General features: G+C 41.9%; 1 protein-coding gene across 3 annotated transcripts in view; it reads right to left on the minus strand.

Moving 5' to 3' along the window:
* Nucleotides 1-26,386, minus strand: part of LOC148025157 (transmembrane E3 ubiquitin-protein ligase FLY1-like) — a 63,638-nt gene extending 37,252 nt beyond the window's left edge. The window contains exons 1-2 of one of the 3 annotated variants that reach the window (XM_087694912.1): nt 25,309-26,386; nt 25,094-25,185 (exon numbers count right to left, since the gene is read on the minus strand). In XM_087694912.1, the coding sequence (XP_087551038.1) occupies nt 25,094-25,185; nt 25,309-25,333 (117 nt within the window). In that variant the 5' untranslated portion in view covers nt 25,334-26,386. Of the gene's footprint in view, nt 1-25,093 lie in introns of all 3 variants that reach the window. The other 2 variants (XM_087694910.1, XM_087694911.1) reach the window with 2 other exon arrangements.
* Between the last annotated feature and the right edge of the window lie 937 nt (nt 26,387-27,323).

Raw genomic sequence — 27,323 nt, forward strand, 5'->3', positions numbered from 1 at the left:
CAAAGTCCTACAAATTGACTCAAAATTTCTATGAAAGCACTCAAATGCTCAAATGTTGGCTTGGACTCATCCAACTCCATGTTCACAAGCTTGCACATGAGATGCACTTGATTCACTGGAGTTGTATTTTCATAAGTATCCATTAACTTTTTCCATATGGCATAAGCTGTATCAAGATGCTTAATGTCTGTAAGTACATCATCAAATATAGCCATTTTAATGTATGCCATGGCCTTCTTGTTGAGTCTAGCCCAATCCTCATATCTCACAGATGCAGGCTTGTTTTCCAAAAGAGCATCGTCACAGTCCTTGAGAAACAAAATGCCTTTCATCCTATCCTTCCACACATCAAAGACAATGCCATCAAACCTCTTGATTTCAAGAAGGGATTTAGTGTCATTGCTGCTAGAAGCACTAGCGGCATAGAAACAAGGGACGGGGGACGGAAACAAGGTCGGGGACGAGGATCGGCCAAAACCAAGGAACAGGGACGTTGGGGGGGGAGGGGCGGGAAACGGCATATTTAAAAAATGCATTTTCACATATAAAACAGTTTTCAGCTCATCACATTGGACTCTACTGCAATGAAATATATAAACAAGCACAGTTTGAGCTTTAAAAATATCATTTTTCATTGAATTTTATCAGCATATTGCATAACGAACACAAGATGAGCAAATGACAAATACAAACTGTATGGATAAACTTTAACAATCAATGTATTTCAAAAGAGCATGCGTCCAAACTCCACTGTAACCTGTCATTGTTCATGTGACAAGCTTAAGAGTTCAAACTTCAAACTTCAAAGATGGGAACTAAAAACAAATGTTCAAGGAAAAAAAGAGTGAACATTGGGTAGTAAAAGACGAAAGACTAAAGTAGCTTTATCATTCATGACATCATGTAGGCCCTAGGGCGTAGGCAGCAGCCAACTGGCTACTAGGCTGTAATCAGCCATAAAGCAATATACAAAATAAACTTTGGCATTGAATTAGTCCAAATCTAGAGGAAATTATCATCATCTGCAACAAAATGAGCATCTACAAGCTATGCCATGTGGCAATAGGTCATGACATCATATAGGCAACTGGCAACTGGATACCAAGATATAACCAACCATAAACCTGGAACCAACATACAAAATGAACTCTAGCAAGGAACAAGGCCAAATCTAGAGGGAATCATCATCATCTCCAGCAAAATATACATTTGCAACTCTTGAAGTGCTAGCCTCATGATCATGGGTGCCATGCATAGTCTTCATAAAACGAGTATGCTCCTTCTCCTACTCCATCTTCCACTAGGTAAATGGATAGGCCTGTGATGTAACACTTCTACAAAGCATTCTCAAGTTGCCACTAACAAAGACCAAATCATTTGCTTTTTCTACTCCAAGGCGATTTCTCTTCTTTGAAGCAATATGCCTGTAGGTGCTCCATAATTGCTCCAAGCAAGAGGAGCTCACTGCTTGACTTAAGATACAAACAGTCAACTTCTGCAACTCTGGCCCATCTGATCCAAAATCCTCCCACCACAAAGGTGTCCTAACCCTGCATCGGTCATGTAGAGCATCTACACAGCCATAAGAGTTTTTTGCTCTCCTATAGAGAGCAAGTTGATCTCTAATTTTGCGCATAGTGTCAACATCACGCACCGTGCGCTCAAGAATTTGCCTCCAATGGAGATTGAACTCAGCATTATTTTCTTGATTCTTACCTTGAAACTCAAGGTCCAAAACAAATGCAGTTGAATGCAGAGATGAGCTATAGGCATTCCACCTCTCAATACACAAATCATGTATCTCATATTGCTCAGCATCAGGCACTAAATCTTTTAACTTTTCAATCATCCTATCCATTGCCTTGTACACTTTGCCAATACATGGCTACATACCATCAACGAGTCTCAATAACTATACAACAGACACAACCACTGCACAATGGCAATTGTTTCTTTCTTGACTCATCTTGTATATCTTGGCTTAGCAAGAAACAATCCATTGTTTCCATATCGTCATGTGAAGCTGAATACAAGGCAGCTTTCACTACCACAATTGAATGAGTATGGATTAGACGCTTGCTAGCTTATCTAGATGTATCTGTTACCCAGCCTGCTTCTTTGTTCACTGACAGAGAGTACCATTGCAGTGGCACGGAACCCAGTGTTTCATACACACACGAAACACATTGAAATACATTATCACTTTGTCAGAAAGAGGCTACATGTAGGTGATATCAACCTTGTCTATTGTCCTACCACCAGTAATGTGGCACACATCTTCACCAAAGCTCTTCCTCGTGACAAAGTTGAAGCATTTCGCAATGCTTTAAATTTGATCTCCTTGGGTGGCGGATGATCCTTGTACTCTTGACCACTCTTCACTCCAAGAGGATTTGTTGGGTATTTCACTTACGCCTCACTTACACCTACACTCACATAGGAGTGTAGGTGATCAATAGGACACTAGGGCACTTTTTACTCTCGGTACGAGAGGTTTTTTCCCCCAGACTTATTGTCTTATTTCGTATGTGCTTATGTCACACACTTACGAGCACGTATCGTGTTCGGGTGTGAACACCCCCTATAACCCTAAGATTTAAGGGTTGTACCTTGTACTTTCAGACTGCACTCTTTCAGTCTATTGCATTGGGTGTCGTGCTTCACTCTCATATTGTCTACTGCACTCTGAGCTGAGCTTCGATCATCTCTCAATCTCACATTTTCAGCCACTACAGCCAGCCACGAGTGAGTTTTGAGGAGACAATTGTAGATTCGGACCCTCCACAGCTGGGCGATTGTTCCAAGTACAAGGTGACAGCTGATTTGGATATCTCAGCTGTAGACGACAGCATTTAATGCTGTTGTGGCAGGGCAGCAACTGCACTTAACTGATTTTCAGTCATTCTTCGCGACAAAACTCTGAATTTTCTCTCTCTACAGCAGTCTCTCTTATCTCCCAGCCATTTCACAGCCTTGCTCTGAAAATCTCAGCATTTGGACCCTTGGAGGCTGAGAAATTGCAAATTTCTCTGCTGTAAACCCTAATTTACAGCAAAAATTAGGGTTTAGCAGTAGCCTCGGGAAGCATGCCAAAAATTGGAAGCTCCAAGGCTTGAATTTTTCAGGGCTGAAGGTGAATTTCAGCTAAATTCAGGTGGAGGACTAGCCAGCCATTGAATTTGGGGCATTTCCATCATCTATGAAGTGGATGAAGGCCAATTAAGTGCCCGAATCAAGGGGCAAATCAGATTGAAGACTTGCTAGTCACTTTGGACAACAAGGGGAGTTTGGATTGCGAAGGGGATCTAAAGAATTTCATTGTAAATCAACTTCTTCTTCAATAAAGCTAAAGAAATACCGAAAGGGGCACCAATTTTGAAGCCAATCAGGTGTGCATTGTCCAAGATCAATAGGCAAATTTGTATTTTCACATTTGCATTTGTTGTTTGCTGCTGTTTTTAAGTTGTAATCAGGGATTTACCACCCTATCCGAGGAGGAAGGTTGGTTTCAAACACACTCCATTCTCGTTGCATACGCCACTTGGGCACTGCTCCCATTCACATTAGGTCCCTTAATATGATCCATCTAGGATCTGAGAGGACGTGTTAAGAGGATCAGCTCTTGCATGGATAGATTGGCAATGGACAAAGCCGAGGGCTGTTATGTTTCAAATGGGCGCTAGTAGCATTGGTCACAATGACCATGAAGTGACTTAGTGTGAATGCACTGAGGGCACTCAGGGTTTAGGGCAACAGAGTCCTACTTATAGGACTCTAAATAGAACTCAAGGCCCTACTAAGCACATACATTGTGTGATCATCACTCTTGGACTCTTGGCCTGTTGGCCAATGCATCCATACACCGGGATGGTGTGGACTAGTAGTATAGGACGCCAACCCTTGGCATGTGGTCATGACCCAAAGTATTGCTAGCTCCCAGACTCGTGGCCCCATTTGTCTCTACAACTGGGAGGTGAGTCTGATGTCCAATCCCTTTTATGGTGAGTTTGACGTGTGTCGTGTTTCGTATGCAAGTTGGATCCTAGAGGGACGTTTCATTGGTATCAAAGCGCAAACCTACAATTGGACGTGAGATTCGATGACATGCACAAAACCACTTTTGTTCACGGAACCGTGATGGTTCGTACCTAACAGGTACGCCTTTATCTTGTTAAGGGTGGTATGGGATACTACTAGTGGAAAAGGTGTGCACAAGGGGAACGTATTGTGAGTGGTGGATACAGAAGCAAGGTATGTTTTTTGTTTCATATCCATGCTCCGATTTTGTATTGAGTGATGCTTATGCGCAAGAGTTTTTTGATTATTCTAACTAATCTCTTAAATTTTAGTTCTTTTAAATTGATTTTAGTTGCAGCTTTGATTTTTGAGTTTAAATCTATTTTCTTTTCCTATATGCTTTAGGATTGCTCATTGCGTACATGTGAGAGGAATCGGTCTGCCTATTCCCTCGTGCACATAAAAATTCACAAGCAGCTTAGCACGCAACAATTAGAGAGACTAATTTATTGTCGCTCCAATTTATGCATGCTACATAGTATACATGAGATATCTATGGCAAGATAAGTATACAATATGAAATCAAATCATGTAATATATTTTGATATGTTTTATTTATTTAGTCTAACTAAGTTATTTGTCCTTTAAATGTATAGGTTAATGTAAATGTGCTCAAGCTCTCCGCAAGCACACTTAAAAGTGTGACTCGAGAGAGGAACTTGGAGAAAGAGCAAATACTTAGCTTTATTTGGAGCTCGAGAAGATTGACCGGCAGGTCTCTCGCGCTAGTGCACGCCGGTGTGTTGTTTACTCTCACGTCGCTAGTGATAGAGCTTCTACTTCGACATTGACACCAACTACCCATGGTGCTTGTGGGGCCCTTAGGTATTACACAAGGCGTGGAAGTGGCTTAAGAGGCACTCCTAATGCAACACATGAGGATATACCTATCACTACCTCTTGTGTAGAGCTTAAAGAGCCTAAGTATGATGAGAAGAATAATGTCCTTAGTGAAGGTGATTTTGTTGAGGAGAAAAATGACTCCTTGAGTATCGGCAAGGATGCTTCTAACTCCAATTTAGACTCTAGAGCTTATGTCATGACTCGTATGAGATTGATCATCCACTTTAAATTATATGTTGAAAAATTTTTCATCGGACGAAGCATCGAATATAGGTCCAGGATTCATTAATCCAATTAGTATCGTACTAATATCGAACGGTACTAATCGGATGCCATCGGACATGACAACCCTAAGCAGAGTGAAGGCCAATCCTCAAGCAAGCCGAGAGAAAATTTGGTTTGGAGGCTTGCTGGTTAGTTTCAACAACAAGAGGCACTTGGATTAATGGAGGAGATCAAAGGATCTCCGTTGTACTCTATCCATTTGCAATAAAAGTTAAAGAAATACCAGAAGGGACACCAATTTGGGGACCAACACACTGTCCATTGTCCAAGATAAAAGTGGTAAAGTGTGCATTTTAATTTACGTGAATTGTTTACTTTCTATAATTAGTATTAAATCAAGTTAGTACCACCCTATCCGAAAAGGAAGACTGGTTTCATGGTTCCATCGCCAGGATACCATCAACTCCCTTAAATTGGTGGACCCAAGGCACCTAATTGAAGGTCAAAAGCTTTGCTCTACTGCTAAAATTGTATTCAGCTGAGCATTATAGCAAGAATATCTTCAGACAATGAGATGGGATCAAGCAAAGATGATGCCTCTCATTCTGAAAATTCACAGAGTGTTGGGAAAAATGCAATGCTTGATCTTGGACAAGGTACACAGCATGGACAGCAAGCTGATAACGTTGGTTTAGACCAAAAAGTGGGTCCTTCTAGACCTTTAGAAGCTAATGATGTGCAAGAGGAAGAGAAATTTGATGACCAATTTAAAGATCAACTAAGAACAACAACTGAAATGTTTATGCAATTGGCAAATGATCCTCAATTCATGCGCTTTTTAAACCCCTTAAAGCATGGCAGCAAAGGCAAGAAGAAGAAATCGTTTTCAAGAGCTTTGAAACAGCAAGATGCACCGAAGGAAGAGCCAATACGGCAACGTGCTTTTTCCCCTTAAAGAAGGGTAGCAAAGACAAGAAGAGGAAATCATCTTCAAGAGCTTCAAGACAACAAGATGCACCAAAGAAAGAGCTAATAAAACAGCATGATGTTCCAAACATGGGTAGTAAGCATAAGCAAATGATGCTCGTAGAGCAATTGATGCATATGCAAGGCCAACTTGGAAGTGTCAATCCAATGTTTTTTGGAGAGAAGGGCATGCATGCAATCATGGGATCATGGGGCAGCTAGGATACTTTGGTGGTGGCGCTAGTTTCCACGCTATGGTGGGTCAAGGACCACAAACAGGGATGTATAACACAACTTCTTATCATATGCAGCAAGCCATGCATGGTGTGCAAGGTCAAATGTATCTAGTATGGCTAGTAATATGCATAACCCCATGCATAGCAATGTTCGCATGATGTTGGGGCACAAAGTGGCAAGTTTGGCAATGTATATATGCAGCCCATTGTGCTCGGGACTCATGGTATTAATGATAGTCAAGCAAATGCTCAGTATAGTGTTGGTCATGACAAAAAATGCAACTACTAAAGTATGTAATGTATGGCAAAATGTATATTGGTATGACTGGTAGTATGTAAATTCCCATGCACAGTCACATTGCAATGGTCTAAAGAATGCAAACAAGAATGTTTCCTAATGCATCCGGTGCTCCTAGCATATCAGATACACATAAGGGGCTAGTCAACTAAATGCAATGTTGTATATTAGTTAAGTTGGAATTGTAGCAATGTGAAAGTATAAAGTATCGCAATGCTTAAAGGGAAGAAAGGCCTACAACCTAATAGAGGTTTGAGACAAGTAAAGTTAGAGGTAAAGTTTCCATATGTTTCTTGGTGAAGCTTTAGTATTGTTTCACCAATAGATGCAAAGTGGATGGAAGAGGACGACTTAGTAGACCATCCTTAATTGTTGCAACTTTACCGAGATCCCCTTCAGTTAGAGCCGACTTTGGGTCGACCATTGTTCAGTAGTCAGGGATCCGGAGCATTGCCTGATGCTTAAGGGGAAGGTAGCACTTCCACTCCACCACTTGTGGACAGCTCTCATATGTAGTGGATCTCGGATGTATTCAACATGCATCCAAGGTATTGTGCTAACAGTATGTCTGCCATGAGGTCACTACCCAATGTATTAGTCACTATGAGATGTATGCAGATGAATATGAGTTTCACCCAGGCACTAAAACTGTACTTTTGCATCAATTCATAATCATTTGAGCATGAGCTTTTGCCTCAGTTTTGAGATCAATTTCTCATCAGTTTCAGTTTAGTTTTAGATCAGTTTGAGAACTGTTTATGGTCCCTTTTGGGATCAGTTTTGCGACTTTTTTTGCACCAATTTTTTATCAGATTTTACAGTAAGTCTATGATCAGTTGGGGATCACATTTTCAGCAATTTGTGAGCAGTTCTCAAATCAGTAAGTGATCAAGTTATACTCAATTTTCAGTGGTCTACAACTAGTTCGATGGACAGCAACATGTTAGTAAATGCCATTGACAATTTCAGCCATGGTTTATGCTAAAAAAAATTGGGATCACATTTTCAGTAGTTTGTAATCAGTTCTCAAATCAGCAAGTGATCAGTTCATGATCAGTTTATTCTCAATTTTCAATGGTCTACAACTAGTTTCATGGACAATAGCATGTTAGTAAATGCCATTGACAGTTTCAATCATGGTTTATGCTGAGAATATGCTTTACTATGTTTGTCAAATTAGAACAAGTGAGAAACATGAGCTATGCATCCAATGGGTTTCTAGCAGCACCTCTACACTAATTTTCAGTTTTATGTTATGTATATGCTGGCTAGAAATTTTCAACAGGCTTGGGGCATATGGTATGATTGGACAACAATGGCCAATGTTGTGACTGTGATGCCTTATGGAAATTCCAGTGCAATATGCTTTTCCTTTGGCACAATGCAATGCAATCGAGGACGATAATAAAGATTTCAAGGGGGTGGTCTCTCACGAGGACATGAAATTTTATTGGTTTGCTTAGCATTTGATTAAAAGTTAATCAAACGTGTTAATGTCACTCAAACATGTGAGGTGCAAGTTAATTATTTCACAATGTGGGACCCAAGACCTCGAGATATTAGTTGTTGTCAAAGACAAAAGTTATAATAATTATACTTGGCATGTACTACATGGTACCCAATGTTAAATTTGGGCCTACACCAATTTATTGGCCACTAATGTCAATGATGACATTAAAGACTAGGCATTAATTAATTAAGTAATGCCAGTCTAAGGGTCAATAACTTCTCAAGGATACTTGGAAGACAATTTGGCCTAGCCAATTTAATTATTGACAAGTGAAATTAATTTTCTAAGCACTAGAATAATTATTAACTTAATTTTCAAAACTAATATTCTGAAACTTAGTTTAATAAGTTGAATAATGCTAGAAAATGAGATTAGAAGGCTGCCACTTGGAAAAACTTGCCCATGCAAGTGGGAAAAACATGGTTAGGGGCTAATGAAAGTCTATTTCATCTATTGTGAGAGAGAAGGAGGCTATTAGAAGCAAGGAGAGGTTAATACAAGGGATCAAACTTACAATATATGACAGCAGTTTGGAGCAGGTGACAATAGCCCAAGGACCTGGTGCAAATGACAACATGCAAGAGGAGGCAACGGTCTTTCTGATGGTCCTAATATGTAGATGACAACTTCCATGGCTGTTTGAGCAGGGCAACAGCAATTTTCAGCATTTCTCGCGATGAAACTCTGAAATTTCTCTCTCTACAACATTCTCTCTCATCCCCTAGCCATCTCTCAAGTTGTCTCAGCATTTTTCAACAATTTGAGTCATCAGAGGAAGAGATTTTAACCAATCTCTACTGTAAATCCTAATTTACAGCAGAAATTAGGGTTTGACAGCCACCTCAGGATGGATGCTCAGAATTGAGGGCCTAGGACTTGAATTCCAACAGCTGAATCGAGGAATTTCATCGAGATTCGAGAGACCAACCAGCCAACATCAAATTTGGGGATGAATTTGTCTTTCAAGGAACGGAATGAAGGCCATTCCCTAAGCAAACCAAGGGGCAAATTAGTTTGGAGGCTTACTATTTAGTTATTAGCCTACCTATTTTAGTCATGTCAGTCTATCATCTTCTAGTTGTGAGCTCCTGTCAAAATCTGACGGAGAGATGCATTCTAGAGTGCATTTCTTTGTTTTAGGCACATTTCTTGTGCATTCCCTTAGTTTGTCAATTGGTTGACATCCCTACCCATTGTCTTTCTATCCCACAACTGCCTAGGATATCGTCTCATCATTCTTCCATTTTCTCTTTACAGTTGGATTGCATTTACTGCAATCATACCATCATCTAATATAGTCGGTCAGATTTAGGGCATACTTCTGTATGCAGTCCACCGCCAGTTTTGGTGGAGGTGGCTATATATAGCTGCACTCTGCATTCCTTCACTTGGCAGATGACTTGTCTTTTGCAAGCTTTTACACTCTCTATCTCCAACACTCTCTGACTTTGGTACTACCATCATCATCTCAGTCTGATCTGGTGCCCTCACTAATGCTTAGGGCTACATGCAGGGATTGATCAATCCTCATCATTGTATTCAACATTCTTCTTCAATCAATGCAGTATTTCTTCCTCCGTGTGTGTGTGTGTGTGTGTGTGTGTGTGTGTGTGTGTGTTCCATCTTCCATTGCGCACTCTCACAAGTTTTGACAAAAGGCACTTGGATTAGTAGAGGAGATCGAAGGATCTTAGTTGTACTCCATCCTTTTGCAATAAAAGTTAAAGAAACACCACAAGGGGCACCAATTTTGGAGCCAACACATGGTTCATTGTTGAAGATTAAAGTGGTAAAGTGTGACTTTCAGTTTATGTGAATTGTCTACTTTTTGTAATTAGTGTCAAATCACGTTAGTACCAACCTATCCACGAAGGAAGGCTGGTTTCAACTATCTCCTCCTCCCATTGTATCCCTATACAAGCACTATTTGGTATTATACACCACCTTGGCTTCTTTTACAGTATATCACTTCCAACACGTCACATTTTGATGTCCAGTGACAATCGACAGTATACATGATTTTGTCTCATAGGCTGATTTTGGCCTCAAAAAACATAAATTCTCTCTCTCTCTCTCTCTCTCTCTCTCTCTCTCTCTCTCTCTCTCTCAAGCCTATGCATTTGCTTTTGCATCATTGCATTCTAACAATATTTGCCCCAAAGATTTACATAAAGACAACTTCCAAGACTTCATTTGGCTTACATGAGTTCTTGGCAATGCCATTTGGCCTTACGAATGCTCCAGCCACATTTAATCACATGATGGACAAATCTTCTGACTGCACAAGGCCTATGTGGAAATATTCTTTGATGGTATGATAGCACATTTAAAGAATGAAAAAGAGCATCGCAAGCATTTGCTATTTGTCTTTAATAAACTTGGCAAGAGCACTGAACAGGTGTTAGAGAGTGACTCTCCCTAGATAGGCAAGTGCAGTTTTCAGCAGGCAGTTCATGCAGCAGGAGTGCAAGCAACAGGGCAGATGACACGTGGTAGGTCGGACAGGCGCGGGTGACACGTGGCAGGTAGTCAAACAGCAGTCGACTGCATTTAATGCAGCCGACTTACATGGTTTTTCATGTGTTTTCCCAGCCTATTTATAGGCCCTAATTCCAATAGTCTTGGTCAATTGGTTTTCATAGATTTCATGCTGCAGACCGTAAAGCCTCTCGAGGCTAACGAAGACTCAGATCTTCGAGGTGGAGACATACACAGATATTCTCTCTGCACCCGTGAATAATTCTGCATCCTTATACAGCATTCTTCACTGCAGATTTTTTGTGTTTCACTATCTCTTTCTCTCTCTCTCTCTTCTCTCTCAATTCACTCTTTGTCTTGGTCATTCGCTTCCGCATTGCTTCACTCTAACATGGTATCAAAGCATTGAAGGACTGACCTAGGGTGGACCCAACTGAAGAGGAGATTTCAATGTGACACAAGCCTGTGTTTTCAACATTCGAGTGCGAGCAGGTGGGCTGCACATCAAAACAAGGCTGAGGCGAACATGGGCCTACAAGAAAGGAGAAGATTTGCTGAAGCTACCGCTGGTTTTTGCTGTTAGAAAAGGAAGAAGGCTGCGTTTTGGGCCTTCAAGTGCACATTTTACCTTTTCATTGCCTTCGACGGCTGAAGGAGCGGGACAAGCGACCAAGAGCCCTATCAAACTGTATTTTCACAGTCAGAGGGAGGTTGCTCTTTGTGTTTTGTGCAGGCATTGTAGGTGAAGATGTCTTCTTAGGCCGAGACTAAGTTTCACACAATCATGGACTAGAAGGTCCCGTCTTACCGGCTCTTCCGTCAAATCAAAAGCTCGATAGTGAGAATCACCACATCTGGCAAATCATGATGCTTGCCATTCTGGAGTCCTATGATTCGGCGGAGCTTGTTATGGAGGCTATTCATCGTCCTTCTTCACAAAACAAGTTCAAACTGGCTTCAAAGTGATAAGGTGGAGTTAGCAAAGGCTCAAGTACATTGGGATAAACTCAATGCTCGCATTCGCTCATTTATATTTCTCTCATGTACTACAGCTGTTCTCTCTCATATTGAGCATTTGACGGTGGCCCGGGAGATATGGCTGGAGCTTGATCAGATGTACAATCGGATGACCATCATGAAGCGAGTTTCTTTGGAAGTGCAGATGTGGACCACTTTTGAAAACATGGCAATAACTCTTCTTTTATGGTTACCACCCCACTTAAGTGGTTTTTGTTCCGCCTTAATTGCTTCAGGGCGGTTTGAAACTCTTCGGTGGGAAGAGTTGGTTCCTATGGTCTTGGATCAAGAGGAGCAACTGAAAGGTACCAATGCTTCAAAATCTAAGGCCTTGGCTAGTCAGTCCTCTCAAAAGAAGGGGAAGGACCAAAAGAAAAAGGAGGAGGACAAATCTAAGAAGGACAAAGCAAAGGAGTCTACTTGTCACATTTGTGGCAAAACAAGTCACTAGAAGAAGGATTGCCCCGACAAGGAGAAGAAGGAGAAAGAGAAGGAGAAAAAGGAGAAATCTTCAAAGGATTTCGGAGCGGTGGCTGCTCCCTCATCACCTGCCTTTCTCCACTTGGAGGTGGTTGAAGCTTCGACCCTAACAGCTTCTGATACTGTGTTGACGCCCCCATACACTCCAGTGGATTCTTGACAGTGGTCCTCGCGGCACATGACTTCTTCTTGAGCAAGTGTTGCTCATTTGCGTCCTTCGCATGGCCAAATTCTCATTGGTGATAGTTCGTCTATTCCTATACAAGGTCAGGGCAACATGCATCTTATTCCAGACGGACGTGGTGGTGCCCATACATCCGAGGTACTTTATGTGCCGGCTTTGGGCTACCATCTTCTTTTGGTATACAAGCTTTGTACCCTCGGCCTTTTGGTCGAATCTGATGAGGATTCTTTTCGAATTCTTGATCGTGGATCAAGACAGGCTCTTTCTTTAGGTTATGAGGAGAATGGAGTCTACAAGTTGCGGTCTTCTTCTGCCTTGAATTCTCTTCTTCTTAACTCTCAAACTCAGTCCGAGCTTTGGCATGCTCGCTTTGGCCACCTCAATTATGATTACCTTCGAAAGGTGTTAAAGGGACGGCTTGTTCGAGGTTTGCCGAATATTGTGGTGCGTCAACAACGTTGTGTATCCTACATCCGTGGAAAGCAGACACGTCATGTTGTTCCCAACAAGGCTTCGAGGCAGTTTTCTGCACCCTTGGAGCTTGTTTCTCCCGATCTTTGTGGACCGATAAGAACGGAGTCCTCTAGAGGGAGCTTGTATTTCATGCTAATTGTGGATGATTACAGTAGGATGATATGGGCTTATTTCTTGAAGTTGAAGTCAGAGGCTTTCTCCAACTTTAAGGATTGGTTGCTCTTTGAGGAGAACCGATTACGCCAGAAGTTGAAGACCTTACAATCAGATAAGCACAAAGAATTTGTTTCTAATGAGTTTGCTCGTTTTGGTGCAAATCGTGGTATTCACCAAGAGTTTGCCAATACAAACACCCCTCAAGAGAATGGCATCTTGGAGCAGAAGAATCACAATGTGATCAAGATAGCTCGTAGCATGATGAAACATCATCTAACACCTCAGTGTCTATGGGCTGAGACTGTAACTACTACACTTCACATCCTTAATTCTTCCCCCTACTTACACTGATGTTGGTATGACTCCATATGAGGTGTACTTTGGGTCCAAGCCAAATGTTTCTTATTTCAGGGTTTTTGGGTATGATGCCTGTGTTGACATTCCGAAGACACAGCGTGACAAATTTGAAGCGACTTCCAAAAGACGTGTTCGTGGGCTATAGCTCCCAATCTCAAGGCTACCGATTATATGATCCTGTTAAGCGGGATGCCTACACAAGCCATGATGTTCAGTTCGTAGAAGTTTCAACCTCAGAGGGTGGTGAGGACTCTTCTTCGTATGAGGAGTTCATTTCTCGACCATCGGATTCACTGATTGCTGTTGGAGCTAAGCTGGATGCAGCAGTTTGAGGAGTGAGAGTGACAGCTAGTGAGAGTGAGTCAAAGAGAGAGAGCCAAGTGAAAGTACGATGCGATATGAGTATACCAACAATGTGTCGGTACACAAAGAATAAAATGTATTTATACTTAGGGCACGTAAGGGTGCATTCACATGTACAACTAAATAATGTGTGTGTACTATACACGGAGGTCAAACGGGCCTTTAGGCCTTTATCCCAACAACCTTCCACTTAAAGGTCCGAAGTGAACCTCTAACCAACTCCCACTAATCATATGTAATCCTCATGCTAAGCTTTGCTTAGACTTTTAGTGAAAACATTTGCAGGGTTGTCTTGTGTTTTGATCTTGGTCAATATGATTTGACCATCTTCCAGAACCTGTCTGATAAAGTGATATCGCACATCTATATGCTTTGTGCGTGAATGATACATGGCATTCTTAGCCAGATACACAGCACTCTGGCTATCACATCCCAAAACTACAATACCCATAGACATACCGAGATCCTTTGCAAGTCTGCTCAACCATATAGCTTCCTTATAAGCTTCAGTAGCTGATATGTATTTAGCTTCAGTGATACTCAATGCGACGATGTTCCGCAACCTGGAACACCAAGAAATAGCCCCAGAAGCAACTGTAAAGACATATCCGCCGATGGACCTACGAGTGTCCAAGTCACCTGTCATGTCTCCATTACAATAACCCTGCAAACTAAGTGCACCCTACCCATGGCAAATACACTTTCTTTGTGTACCCTTTAGGTATTGAAGAATACACTTGACAACCTCCCAATGTGTTTTGCCAGGATTTGACATAAACCTGCTAACAACTCCCACTGCATGACCAATGTTTGGACGAGTAGCAACCATAGCATACATAAGAGAGCCACAAGTTGGTGCATAAGGAACTCCCTTCATAGCATTTGCTTCCACATCATCTTTTGGGTTGTTGGCTTTACTAAGCTTAAGGTACGGAGATAAGGGTACCCCAAAAGGCTTAGCTTCAGCCATGTTAAATCTGTCTAGTACCTTTTCAATGTACTTTTCTTGAGATAAAAACAGCAATTTCTGCATTCTATCTATGCGAATCCTCATGCCCAAAATATGCTTTGCATTCCCCAAATCTTTCATTGAGAAGGCTGATTTCAGTTAATTTTTGAGAGCATCCAAGCTAGTCTTTCTTTTCCCAGCTAGCAACATATCATCCACATACAAAACAAGTATGATGGGGCTGCCATCTGTATCCTTTTTCATGTACAAGCAATGATCTACATGGCTGGGTGTAAACTCATGACATAGCATAAAAGTGTCAAAATTTTTGTACCATTGCCGTGGTGCTTGCTTCAGCCCATACAAGCTGTGTTTTAGTTTACACACCATCTGCTCTTTTCCAGGAACTACAAAGCCCTCAGGCTGTTTCATGTAGATTTCCTCATCAATGTCACCATGCAAGAAAGCTATTTTTACATTCATTTGATACAGCTCTAAGTCCAATACAGCAGTGAGAGCAAAAAGCACACTTAGAGTAGTCATCTTCACAGCGGGTGAGAAGACCTCTTGGAAGTCAATCCCTTCCTTTTGTGCATACCCTTTGGCAACTAGTCTTGCCCTGTACTTGGGTTTCCCATCAACTGTCTTTACTTTGTACACCCATTTGTTTGGAAGTGGCTTCCTTCCCTTGGGCAATGACACAAGATCCCAAGTATCATTTGCATATAGAGATTTAATCTCTTCCTGCATAGCTAGCTCCCACTTACTGCTGAATTCACATGACTTGGCCTCTTTGTATGTAAGAGGCTCATCCTCATCTGTAAGCATTACATAATGCAAGGAGGAATCAAACCTATGCGGTCGCCTTCTTACGCATATAGACTTGTGTACCCAATGATCAACATTTTCAAGAATTGGGTCTACATCTGGAGATATATTATTTTCAGCATTTATAGGCTGCTGTAAGCCATTTTCAGCATGCTCTTCATGCTGTACAGCACCTTCATTTTCGTTACCAGCACCTACATTTTCATAATCAACATGTCTATCTTGCTGTCCATAACCTCCTTGTGCTCCTATTCGCTGTCCATCATCATCTGGCTCAAAAAAAACCGGCTGATCATCAGTTTCAGCCTGTGGTACAGCACCGTGAGGTTCATTTTCTGAAGTAATAGGTGGCTGCAAACTCTGAAATTTGACCTTTTTCATATCTTCATTAGAGGCTTAAGTACCTTTCAGCAATTTTGCCTCATTAAACACAACATTACAACTGCGAATAATTTTCTTGACTAAGGTAACCACACTCTGTACCCAAATTCACCCTCATCACCATAGCCTATGAAGATGCCTTTGGCAGCTTTTGGGTCTAGTTTGTTCCTCAACTCATCTCTAACATGCACAAAAGCATCACAACCAAATATGCATAAATAGTCATATGAGGCCAATTTGCCAGACCAAACCTCCTCAGGGATGCCATTATTTAAGGACCTTTTTGGAGAGCGGTTACAAATGTGAACCATGGTTTTGAGGACCTCTCCCCAAAATTCATGAGGGAGATTAGCAGTGGACAGCATGTACCACACTCTTTCACATAAAGTCCTATTATATCTTTCAGCCACCCCATTTGAAGAAGGGGTGCAAGGGGCTGTAAGTTCCCTCTTAATTCCATACAAGTCACAAAAGGACTTGAATTCGGTTGATGTGAACTCATCCCCATTATCAATTCTCAAGCATTTCAACTTTCTATCTGTCTGAGTGGTCACAAGTGCATGAAAAGTCTTAAAAACAGCAAACACTTAGCTTTTCTTTTTCAATGGGTATACCCAAATCTTTTTGGAACAATCATCTATAAAAGAGACTAAATATGTAGCACCACCCAACGATTTCACGGGCAAACTACATACATGAGAATGCACTAAGTCCAAGACATTGGACTTACGAGAGACACCAGAGTAAAAGGAATTTTTTATTTGCTTTCCAAACTGACATTCATTACAAAAGTCAAGTTTAGAGCCTTTTCCATCAACCCTCTTCAGAGAGGTAAGGACATCAAGTCCTTTTTGGCTCATATGGCCTAATATCTTATGCCATAACTCCAAATGGCTGCAAATTTCAACAACTGCAAGAAACTTGCCATTCAAGGCTTTACAGTGCAAACAATACAAAGTGCCCTTCTTGGTTCCTTTGCAATCAGCATGGAACCCTTTTTCACTTTCCACAAACCACCACCAAACAGTGTAGTGTAACCATGCAAGTCAAGCTGACCAACAGATAGTAAACTCTTTTTAATGCCAAGCACATATCTGACATCTTTCAACACAAGCTCTTGCCTATTGTCTAAAGACAAGTGTACAGTCCCAATCCCATCAATGTTGCAAGCATGGTTATTTCCAAAATACGCCTTTCCATAACTACCTGCATTGAACATAGCAAACACTCCAAGCAAGAAGTTACATGGAAAGAGGCACCAAAGTCTACAATCCAAGTCTGAGTGACACCATCATCAACAAACAAAAGTGCATCAATCACAGTCTTGGTAATCTGCATATCCTGCATGTGATATACAAGGGCATCATAATCAACTGTACATAATACATCAACCTTTGTATTCGAAAGCTCCTCTATAACCACACTAGAGGCCACATTGGCCTTTTCCTTGCCTTTGACTGCCTCAGATGCATCTGTCTTATCCTTCTTTTTAACTCCTGCATTCTTCTTTCTCTCTTGTTTCTTCTTGTAATACCTGCAATCACGTTTCTTGCGGCCCTTCCGACCACAGTGATAGCAAGTAATGTTACTCTCTTCCTTTCCTTTGCTCTTGCTCCTATTTCTCTGTCCTGCATTTGTATTTTTCTTTTCAGCCCTACCTCTTACATTATAAGCTGAGTTACTGCCTTCTCCACTAGACATACGTCTAATTTCTTCATTCAAGATTGAACCCCTTACCCCATCATATGAGATTGGGGTTATTGCTGAGAGAAACCACCAGGGTCTCCCAAGAGTCAGGCAGTGTCATGATCAAAAAGATCGCCCTCAACTTATCATCAAAGTACGAATTTGCATCCTTGAGCTAATTTAAAATCCCTGTAAATGCACTCAAGTGCTCAGCTGCAGGCTTTGACTCATCCAATCACATATTCACCAACTTGAGCATTAAATGCACCTGATTAACTGGTGTGATGATTTCATAGGTAGTTTTCAACTTCTCCCATATTGCATAACCTGTATCTAAACCCTTAATGTCTGTCGAGATGTCATCAGTGACATGCATCTTAATGTAAGCCATAGCCTTTTTATTTACTCTAGCCCAATCTCCATCAGACATTAGTCCAGGTTTATCTTCCTATAAAGCATCCTCACAATCCTTTAGGAACAATATGCCTTGCATACGGTCTTTCCAAAGGTCAAAGCCATGACCATCAAACCGTTTGATTTCCATCAAACTCTTGATGTCTGAACTCAAAGAAGTTGCAACCATTTTATCCCAAACACAAGAGTAAATGCCCCTGAACTGCAAAAGCACAAGCCGAACCAGCAAACACACGGCTGGTCCTCTTCAAACAGTAATAAATCTCTGTTGTTTGTACATGAACCAACCACCACACAGGCAAAAATACAGAAATTTACCAAATTCTGCACAAACTCCCAAAATTTCAGGTCCAAAATTGCATAAATGTCAACCAATCTGACCCAGCTGAGCAGAATTTTATCAATACATGAAAAGCCCCAATTTTATGGGATCCAATGTCAATAAATTTTACTCGAAGGAGTAAAATTCTGACAAATTTGGCCAAATCCCCAATTTGATTGAGGTCACCACACACGATGTCTGCAATTTCTGACTTGAATATCACTACCAAGCATAAACGATGTAAAATTGCATAAATGTCAACCAATCTGACCCAGCTGAGCAGAATTTTATCAATACATGAAAAGCCCAATTTTTTGGGATCCAATGTCAAGAAATTTTACTCGAAGTAGTAAAATTCTGACAAATTTGGCCGACTGCTGCTCGTCACCACACAACCAGTCGCCTGCACACCACACGTTGTGCTACTTGCCGCTGAACACCCGACTGCTCCGCGTTGCTGCACCGGCACGCTCAGCGCCTGGACTGATTGCTACTGACTGTACCCGGCACGCTTAGCGCCTGTTGCCCGACGGTCACACACTCAGCAGCTGCCGACTGGTTGCTTGCTAAGCGCCCCAACTAGCGCTCAACTAACCTTCTACCTCGAGCTATTCGCGAGCTACCTTTGATCTCGGAAAGCGTGCACTCTGTGTTTTGATACCAATTGTTGTGGCAGGCGCAGGATGGTCCGCGGCATTCTCGAAGGAACCAAGCACACCACACTCAGCTTGTTTACGCTAATTACTATTTGATGACACAAGCCCACTTCCATGAAGGAGGCTTTACAGCATGATCATTGGCGAAAAGCGATGGAGCAAGAGCTAGAGTCAATTGAGAGGAATGATACTTGGTATCTCGTACCGAAGCCTCCTCATAAGAAGATCATTGGAATCAAATGGGTCTTCAAGACGAAGTACCACAGTGATGGCATATTGGACAAGCACAAGGCCCGCCTTGTTGCTAAAGGTTTTGCATAGCGCCCAGGCATTGACTTCCATGATACTTTTGCCCCTACAACTCGGATGGCCACTATTCGCATAGTTCTTGCCTTGGCTAGCCATAGGAGATGGCCGGTCTATCAACTGGATGTGAAGTCTACCTTCTTGAATGAAGAGTTGAAGGAGATCTATGTTGAGCAGCCTCCAAACTTTGGTTCTTCTAATGGTAAGGTGTACATATTGCGGAAGGCTCTCTACGGCCTTAAGCAAGCTCCCCATGCTTGGAATGAGAAGATTGACTTGTTCCTCCAGGAGAAATTAGCGTATCGGCATTCCAAAGCCGACACCTCAAGTGGAGATTTGTGTGTTGTTTTTCCTTTATGTGGACGACTTGATTGTGACAGATGACCATACTCAGATGGTTGATTAGACAAAGGCAGCACTTCATGATAAGTTTGAGATGATGAATATGGGACTTCTACACTTCTTTCTAGGTCATGAGATCTATTAAACTCCGAGGGGGATCTTTATTTCCCAATAGCAGTATGTACGGGAGCTCTTGGCTACATGTGAGATGGAGGGATGTAAGTCTCTTACAACTCCTATGGACCCGAATTGGAAGGCCACAGTTCATTCTAATTCTCCTTTGGCCGATGATACCCATTATAGGCAATTGGTTGGTTCCTTGATCTGGCTTCTTAATACCCGTGTTGACCTATATTATGTTGTAGGTGTGTTGGCTAGGTTCATGAGTGAACCCAAGATGGTACATTGGCAAGCTGCTCAGAGGATTTTGTGATTCCTATGGGGGACTCCTAATCTTGGAATTTATTATCCTGCTGTTACAGGTGCTACGGACTATCCTGCTAGTACAGGTGCTACGAACTTGGTACTTACCTGTTGGAGTGATTCAGATTGGACTGGTGATGTGGATCATTGGAGGTCCACGATAGGTTATTGTTTTACCTTGGGTACTGGTGTTGTTTCCTAGAGGAACAAGAAGCAACCTACGGTTGCCCTCTCTTCGATTGACTCAGAGTATCGGGCAACGTCTTCTACATGTGAGATAGTGTGGCTTCGCAAGCTTCTGGAGAAGCTTGGTTGCCTGTAAACAAGCCATATTGTTCTATAGTGAGACATTGAGAGTTGCATTGCCTTGGCCAGGAATCCTATGTTTCATACTCGGACGAAGCATATTGAGATCCAGTACCATTTCATTCGGGAGAAGCTTCTAAATGAGACCATTCCCTTGTCTATTGCAAGACATAGGACAATCTTGCAGACTTGTTTACCAAGGCGCTTCCCCAAGCTTTACTTCAATGGCACTCCAGATCCCTTAGCCTTCTGTCATGTCCAACATCTAAGAGGGGGTATTAGAGGGCGGCATTCCTTGGACAAGCAGGTGCAGTTTTCAATAGGCAGTCCACGTGGCAAGAGTACAGGCAATAGGGTAGATGACAGGTGGCAGGTCAGACAAGCATAGATGACACGTAGCAGGCAGCTGAACAGCAACAATTGGACAGAGGTCGGCTACATTTAATGTAACTGACCTGAATGGTTTTTCGTGTTTTTTCCCAGCCTATTTATAGGCCCTAATTCTAGCAATCTTGGTCACTTGGGTTTCACAAATTTCAAGCTACAAACCATGGAGACTGCTCTTGAGGCTGACGGAGACTGCGATCTTCAAGGTGGAGACATACACAAATATTCTCTCTGCACCTATGTATAATTCTGCATCCTTATACAGCATTCTTCACTACAGATTTTCTGTGTCTCACTGTCTCTCTCTCTTCTCTCTGTTCACTCTTTGTCTTGGTCATTCGCTTCCGCATTGCTTCACTCTAACAATAGGCTGGTCATCAATAATAAGAAGAGTGAACTCTTCTTGGAAAAAAAATTTAACTTTTGAGCATTGTGTGTTTGCTGATAGTATCTCCATGGATCTTGTAAAAGTTGAAGAGCCATACAAACTTGGCCTCCATTGAAGCATATGCATGAGATTTGGGATTTCTTGGGTTTATGGCATCATGCTTATATTATTGGTGATTTATTTGCCATTTTGCTGAAATTGCTTCACCAAGTCATGCATTACCCAAAAAGGGAGTGCGATTTGGATGGACCAAGGGAAAATTTCAGTGTTTGAAAGGCTGAAAGCAAAATTACCTTCTTATCCAATGCTTGTATACTGGATCTCCAAAACTCCTATGGCCTAGAGTGATGCACGTGGCAATAGCATAGGGGCAAACCTTATGCAACAGGGCCATGTAGTGGTGTATTAAAGTCGAGTTTTGCATTGTGCTGAGAAAACTTTGTAGGTTTATAATAAGAACATGTTTTGGGGGCTGATTTCACTATATACAGGGATCATTAGATGTTGAGATACATTCTTACTCAAACTAAGCTATCTAAAACACACATGAGACGGGCAAACTTTCTATCCACGTTTCATTTGTAAGAGTGCACAATGGAAGATATGAACATGGAGAGAGAAGGGAAGAGAAAGACTGCAATGGAAGAAGAGAATGGAAGTGACAAATCTGCACTGAACTCGAAAAGCAAGCTGAATGCGATGTGGACTGATCAGTCCTTGCACACAGTCCAAAGTGTCAATGAGGGCACCACATCAGACTGATGACAAATGGAAGCACACAAAGATGGAGGAGAGTCCCAAATGTCAAAGTGCGCTAGAGCTATATATAGCCAAAAATGAAAAACTGGTCAACTATTGATCAAGCATGCCAAAAATCTCGCTGACCTGACATAAAATAATAAAATAATGAAATCACCAATTAGAAATCCTAGTCGCCTCATCAATGTGGTGTATATACAACCTCCAGCCACTGAAAAGGAAATGCAAAGGCTGGAAAATAACCTCAGCCAGCATGAACACACTAAAATACTGTCTGAAAAAGAAACAAGTTGTAATGCATGCTCTAGAAAGAGCTGCCTCCTCCAACAAAACATATAAAAGGACAAATAGAAAAAATGTTAGAGCTCCTAATGTCCCTATCTAACTCAGACTGAGACTCACATGCAAGAGATGACTGTGCAAGACACACGACTGTTAACACCCTCTCTCAGATCCTCAATGTGGTTGAAGGCCAAAGAAGACGAAATGGATTCAAGGGTGGAAAAAGGAGTGTCAATGCAGATAAAGTCTCTGATCCTGCACTGTAACTCCTCAAACAAACTTGCAAACACATAAAAACCTGATGAGTTTTGGTATTGGGCTGCCCGAAAGAAGGAGAAATTAGCTACACCTTGCACAAAGGAGTTGTAGATGCTTCACACACTTTATAGAGGGCCCGAACAATGCAGAAAATCCGCACTCTTTGCAACAAATCTGCTCCAAACAGCAAGCTGTGTGTGGTCTTCTCTTCTTAGAGCCTCCAAGTCCTCTCTTTTGGTAATGATACCATGTGAGAGTGTGCAATAGAAGAAGACGAACACACAGAGAAAGGAAGAGAGACTACAATGAAAGGAGAACAGAAGTGATAGCTCTGCACTGAAACCGAAAAGAAAGCTGAATACAATCGTTTGAATTGTGCAAGGCAGTAAAAAGGTTCCACTTCCACCCATCTTGTAGACTTAGGATAACATCTTTGAAGCCAATAAGTATGAGGACAGCATCCCCTGTCTGAGAAGCTGCCGCCCAGCCCCACCAGAATAGGCTGCCATTGTTGCCAGCCTGCTGGCCACTCTGCCAGATCCATCACCAGCTGTTTGAGGCTTTTCCTTGATGCTGCCCTCAGCCCTGCTTCCTAGAGGTCTCTCTGTTTCAGTCTGCAGTCCCCTTCTTCAGCCTCTGCTACTGTCACCAGCCTCTACTATAGCAGTCACCTAGTGTCAGATTCTGGCTATGCCTTTGCTCCAGCTGCTCCACGGTATTAAATTCAGTATCCTTCTTCACCACCTGGCCCTCGGCTGCTGCATTTCATCACTCTCAGTTCCAATTTACTGCATTGACCTCATCTTGGTGGTTATTCCTGCACTCAGGATCCATACATGGAGGACAACTCTCCGGCACTCTCCCTCAGCCCGCTACCACCAAAGTTAGTGGTAGTTGAACAGCTCCATTCCTTCAACACCATTTGTACCACCTTCGTTTATTTCATTTCAGCATTCATTGATTCATTGGATACTTCACGTCCCTTTTGCATTTAGCATTCATGTCCAAGTTCATTGTCTTTTAGTCACATTCATACACTGTGTCCTACCCAAAAATTTATTGTTTACCATTAGTAGATCTTTGAACAACTGTCATATAACCAATTTTCCAAAAGAACATGTTACTAGTCCTATGAAATGCTACCACCACTACCTTCAATGACCATTGTCCTACTAGCTCCACAAGGAGTCTATAATGATGCTTAAGCATTGCCCCAGAAGTTAACAAATGTAAGTCACCATTGAGAAGAACCTAAAGCTCCATCAAGCTCATCAACTTTGCATATCGAGAGCTATAGCAACCTTCTAGATACAGGCTTCCAGATATAAAAGATGAATCAGCAAACACATACAAACTGGCAAATATAAAAGATAAACCAGCAAAGCAGAATCCATCGGCCTAGGGCACTTATACCGCATCCCAAAAACACATGACACACTAGAGGTAGTCGTATTTTTGAGTCGTGTACAAGCAAAACATATACAAACTGACAAATATAACAGATGAACCAGGGAAGCAGAATCCATCTTCCTAGGCCACTTACACCACATCCTGGAAATATATCAGACACTAGAGGTAGTTGTGCTTTTAGTTGTATACACCACTATCCTTATATGGTTGTCTCAAAGATGCTTCAGTTCCTTTCACAGATTTTGGTTCTTTTTATGTAGTAATTTACTTTGAGTCATGATCCCACTTTCTTTGAGCTAGATACAACCATTATACTCAATGTGGTTGTCTCAAAGATAGTTAAGCTCTTTCAATGAGATTTTGGTCCCCACATCTCTTTCAACCTCTATAGCTTTAACTAAAATCATAAGCATACGATACTCCCAAGTGGACACGCAATGGATTGAAGCCATCACCTCCACACACATTTCTCATCAGGTGTTCCTTCACCAAATTTTGATGCAACATCAAAGAATATGGTTATTGTGTGCTCTCCAAGCGATAGAAGTTGGGGGGAAAAACTTGCCTGTCACAATAAAAGCTTACATGTTCAAACTTTTGATTTAACTCCTTACTAGTACGAATCACATGCTAACTAATAAATATTTGGCGAGGTGAAATAGCCTTCAAGTCATATAAAATAGTCTAGACACACACACGACTTCTACATGGTGCACATAGCAAGGAACATTCTCACCGTATTTGAGAGAGTCCAATACCATCCCAACAGCTTTTGGCTCCATGGCAGTATTCAAACACTTCGTACTATATGGATTAGCCAGCAGTACAGAAAGTCTCACAGTTCCCTCAAGTAGGTCAACCACAGTTTCTATAGTAACTGCCATATTGCCCACAACAGATAGAGCACCTACCCTACTCAAATAAAAGTACGACACTCTGTGGACAAATTTGCCATTATTCTGCAACAGTCACAAAAAGTCTCTTTTTTCTTCTCAGATGATTTTGCCGTTACTATGCCTATGTACCATTTCCCATTAAATATGATGTAAACTATCCATTTTCTGCCCATTACCATCTCTTGATGTGAACCATTGTCATCTTAAGTTAATAAGCCACTGTAGCCTCACAACCTTCACAATATTAGCTCTAAAATGGCATAATTGCAACGTGTACAAAAGGAGCACTAAAGCCCAAGCAGAATGCTGCTGCATTAACTATAGCCTCTTTCAAAGTTGGTTTGTTCTTAAGTGAGGATGCTAACGTCCCTTCCTGGCTCACTTTTCTCTCACAAGCTAGAGAAAAATTGAGGAACAAGTAAAGACCAAATATTACCTGATTTAGCCAGATATAGTCCTCCATCGCAAGTGTCTTCTCCTTAAGGGGCCGGACAGAGACAGTTCGCCCCCATAGATTGCACAATATTGCTGTAAAAAGGAGCCATTGCAGTTGCCGCTCATATATATGTAAAAGCCTATGTTGTGAGAACCTCCTTCCTTGGCCATCCTCCCCAGAAACCTCATAACAATTTGACCACCTCCTTGGAGTACCTCTTATTGTGCAGAAGTTGTGCATGTTCTGTATTCTTCTCTTGCTTCTCCTGCTACACTCCTCATCAGCTGCTCGTTCTTTGTCCCTCTTCCTCCACCTCCACCAAGAACATAGACCGACAATCCAGTCAAAAGTTCTACCTGTCAGATATCAGTTATCTATACGCAATAATAAGCAGGTTAGGGGAGTGCGTGGTATTGTAGGGCTAAACACAATGCCTTATGGATAGATCCAAATTCATTGGCATGCAGCGTAAAAACAGCCAGTTAAGGTTAACTGTAAAGGATAATTGCACAACCAAAATAGAATTGATGAAAAGGGGATGCTCACGAGAAGCTGATGAACAATGATACCAAACCTAACTGTGGGAGAAGTGAGCTGTATGTACAGAGATAGAGAAAGAAGATGACAATAAAGATTAGGCTACGTTTGACTAAAGTCTTAGAGACTCAAATTCTCTAAGATAGGCTTTATCCTAACCCTAGGTACGAGAAACTGATGCGGAAGGAATGAAAATGGCCGTCTTTGAAAAAGCAGGAAAAGGGCAAGGAGTCCAAACATGGAAAAACAGAATTGAAGCGTTGTCAAATCGCAGGGACAGGGATGGAACCAAAACACCAGCTGAAAAACGGGATGACAACAAGTTTGTCTGGAGTTTACTAGTTGTTTTTCATTTCAATTTGAGCCATCGAGGAAGCTCCCAGACATTGGCGGATGGAGAAAATCGGTTTCCCTCTCTTCCTTCCGTTCTTCGGTCTTCCCTGCACTGATCGACTGCCGCTTATGCTGCTCCTGGTTGTGTTATTTCTGTTCCTGTTTTTTCTGAACGGCAGCAGAGGGAGAACGCTAAAAGAAACGAGGAACAGTGAGACAGCAGATGGTAAGCGGAGGTTGGATGGTCGGGAGGAGGGGGGGGAAGGAGGAGGAGGATGCTGATGATGATGACGGCAATAACGCCGAAGGCATAGACACTCTTGGCTTACGTGTAGGAACTAGTGTGTACTGCGGGGAAACGCAGCAGCGGCAAATATTGCAGCGCAAGGCAAAAGGTGGATAGAGGAAGACGACTCTTCAACAGCCTTCCTACCTCAACCAAAAGCAAAAAGTAAATGATCAAAAGACAACCTTTACACATTTCGCTCTTTTGTTTTTCCCCCTCTAATACAAGATTTATTATTACATCATGTACATGACATGAATCATGAATAAGTCTATTGTTTTTTCCCCTCTAATACAAGCTTCATTATTACATCATTTACATGAATCATAAATACGTCTATTCATTATTTTGTGTGTGTGTGTGTGTTTGGGGGGGGGGGGGGCGGGGGGGGGGGGGGGGCGCGGGGGTGTGTGTGTCTCGAGACTTTTACATGGCCACTAACCTTTTCTTGTCCTAGATTCTGCCTGTCCCTAACAGGATTGGAACCTTGCAAGCTACTTGAGTCTCTTGACTTCTTCAATTAATCAGATTTACCACCTCATGATCAAAGATCGTTCGTGGTTGACCATTGAAGCGAATGCACTTTGAGGACTACACAAATCTAAAGCATGGTGGAAGCTGTCAGTGATGGAGGGATGGCACAACAAGACGTCGTTCAAATGCAAGGTATTCATTTGGCACATGTTGGTGGGTGGTCTTTCCCTTGCTTTGGCTCTTCGTTGCATCAAGGCATTTCCAATGGGGATTGTTTCTTCTATATTACTATAATGGAGTCTTCCTATCACTAATTTATCTCTTGTCCTTTTGCTTGGAAAATCTGGCTCCTCCTTTCTGATATTTGGCATGCTGTAGTGGGCACCAAGATGCATCTTTGTTATTGGATTTTTGGTGAGCCTAAGCATCATGGCCCGCTCCATGAATATTATATTTCACTTTCTCAAATTTTGGGGCTACTGGCATATTTGGGTCACACGTAATGCATTCCTTTTTTATGCTACTCAAGCATCCAGAATTATGTTGCAAAGCTTAAAGAACTTCTTCAATGGTAACTGGATCTTATTTAGCATGCTAATA

The sequence above is a fragment of the Lygodium microphyllum genome, chromosome 15, assembly GCF_053477565.2.
Source record: "Lygodium microphyllum isolate KBCC chromosome 15, Lygodium_microphyllum_v1.1.10, whole genome shotgun sequence".
NCBI classification, from domain to species: Eukaryota; Viridiplantae; Streptophyta; class Polypodiopsida; order Schizaeales; family Lygodiaceae; genus Lygodium; species Lygodium microphyllum.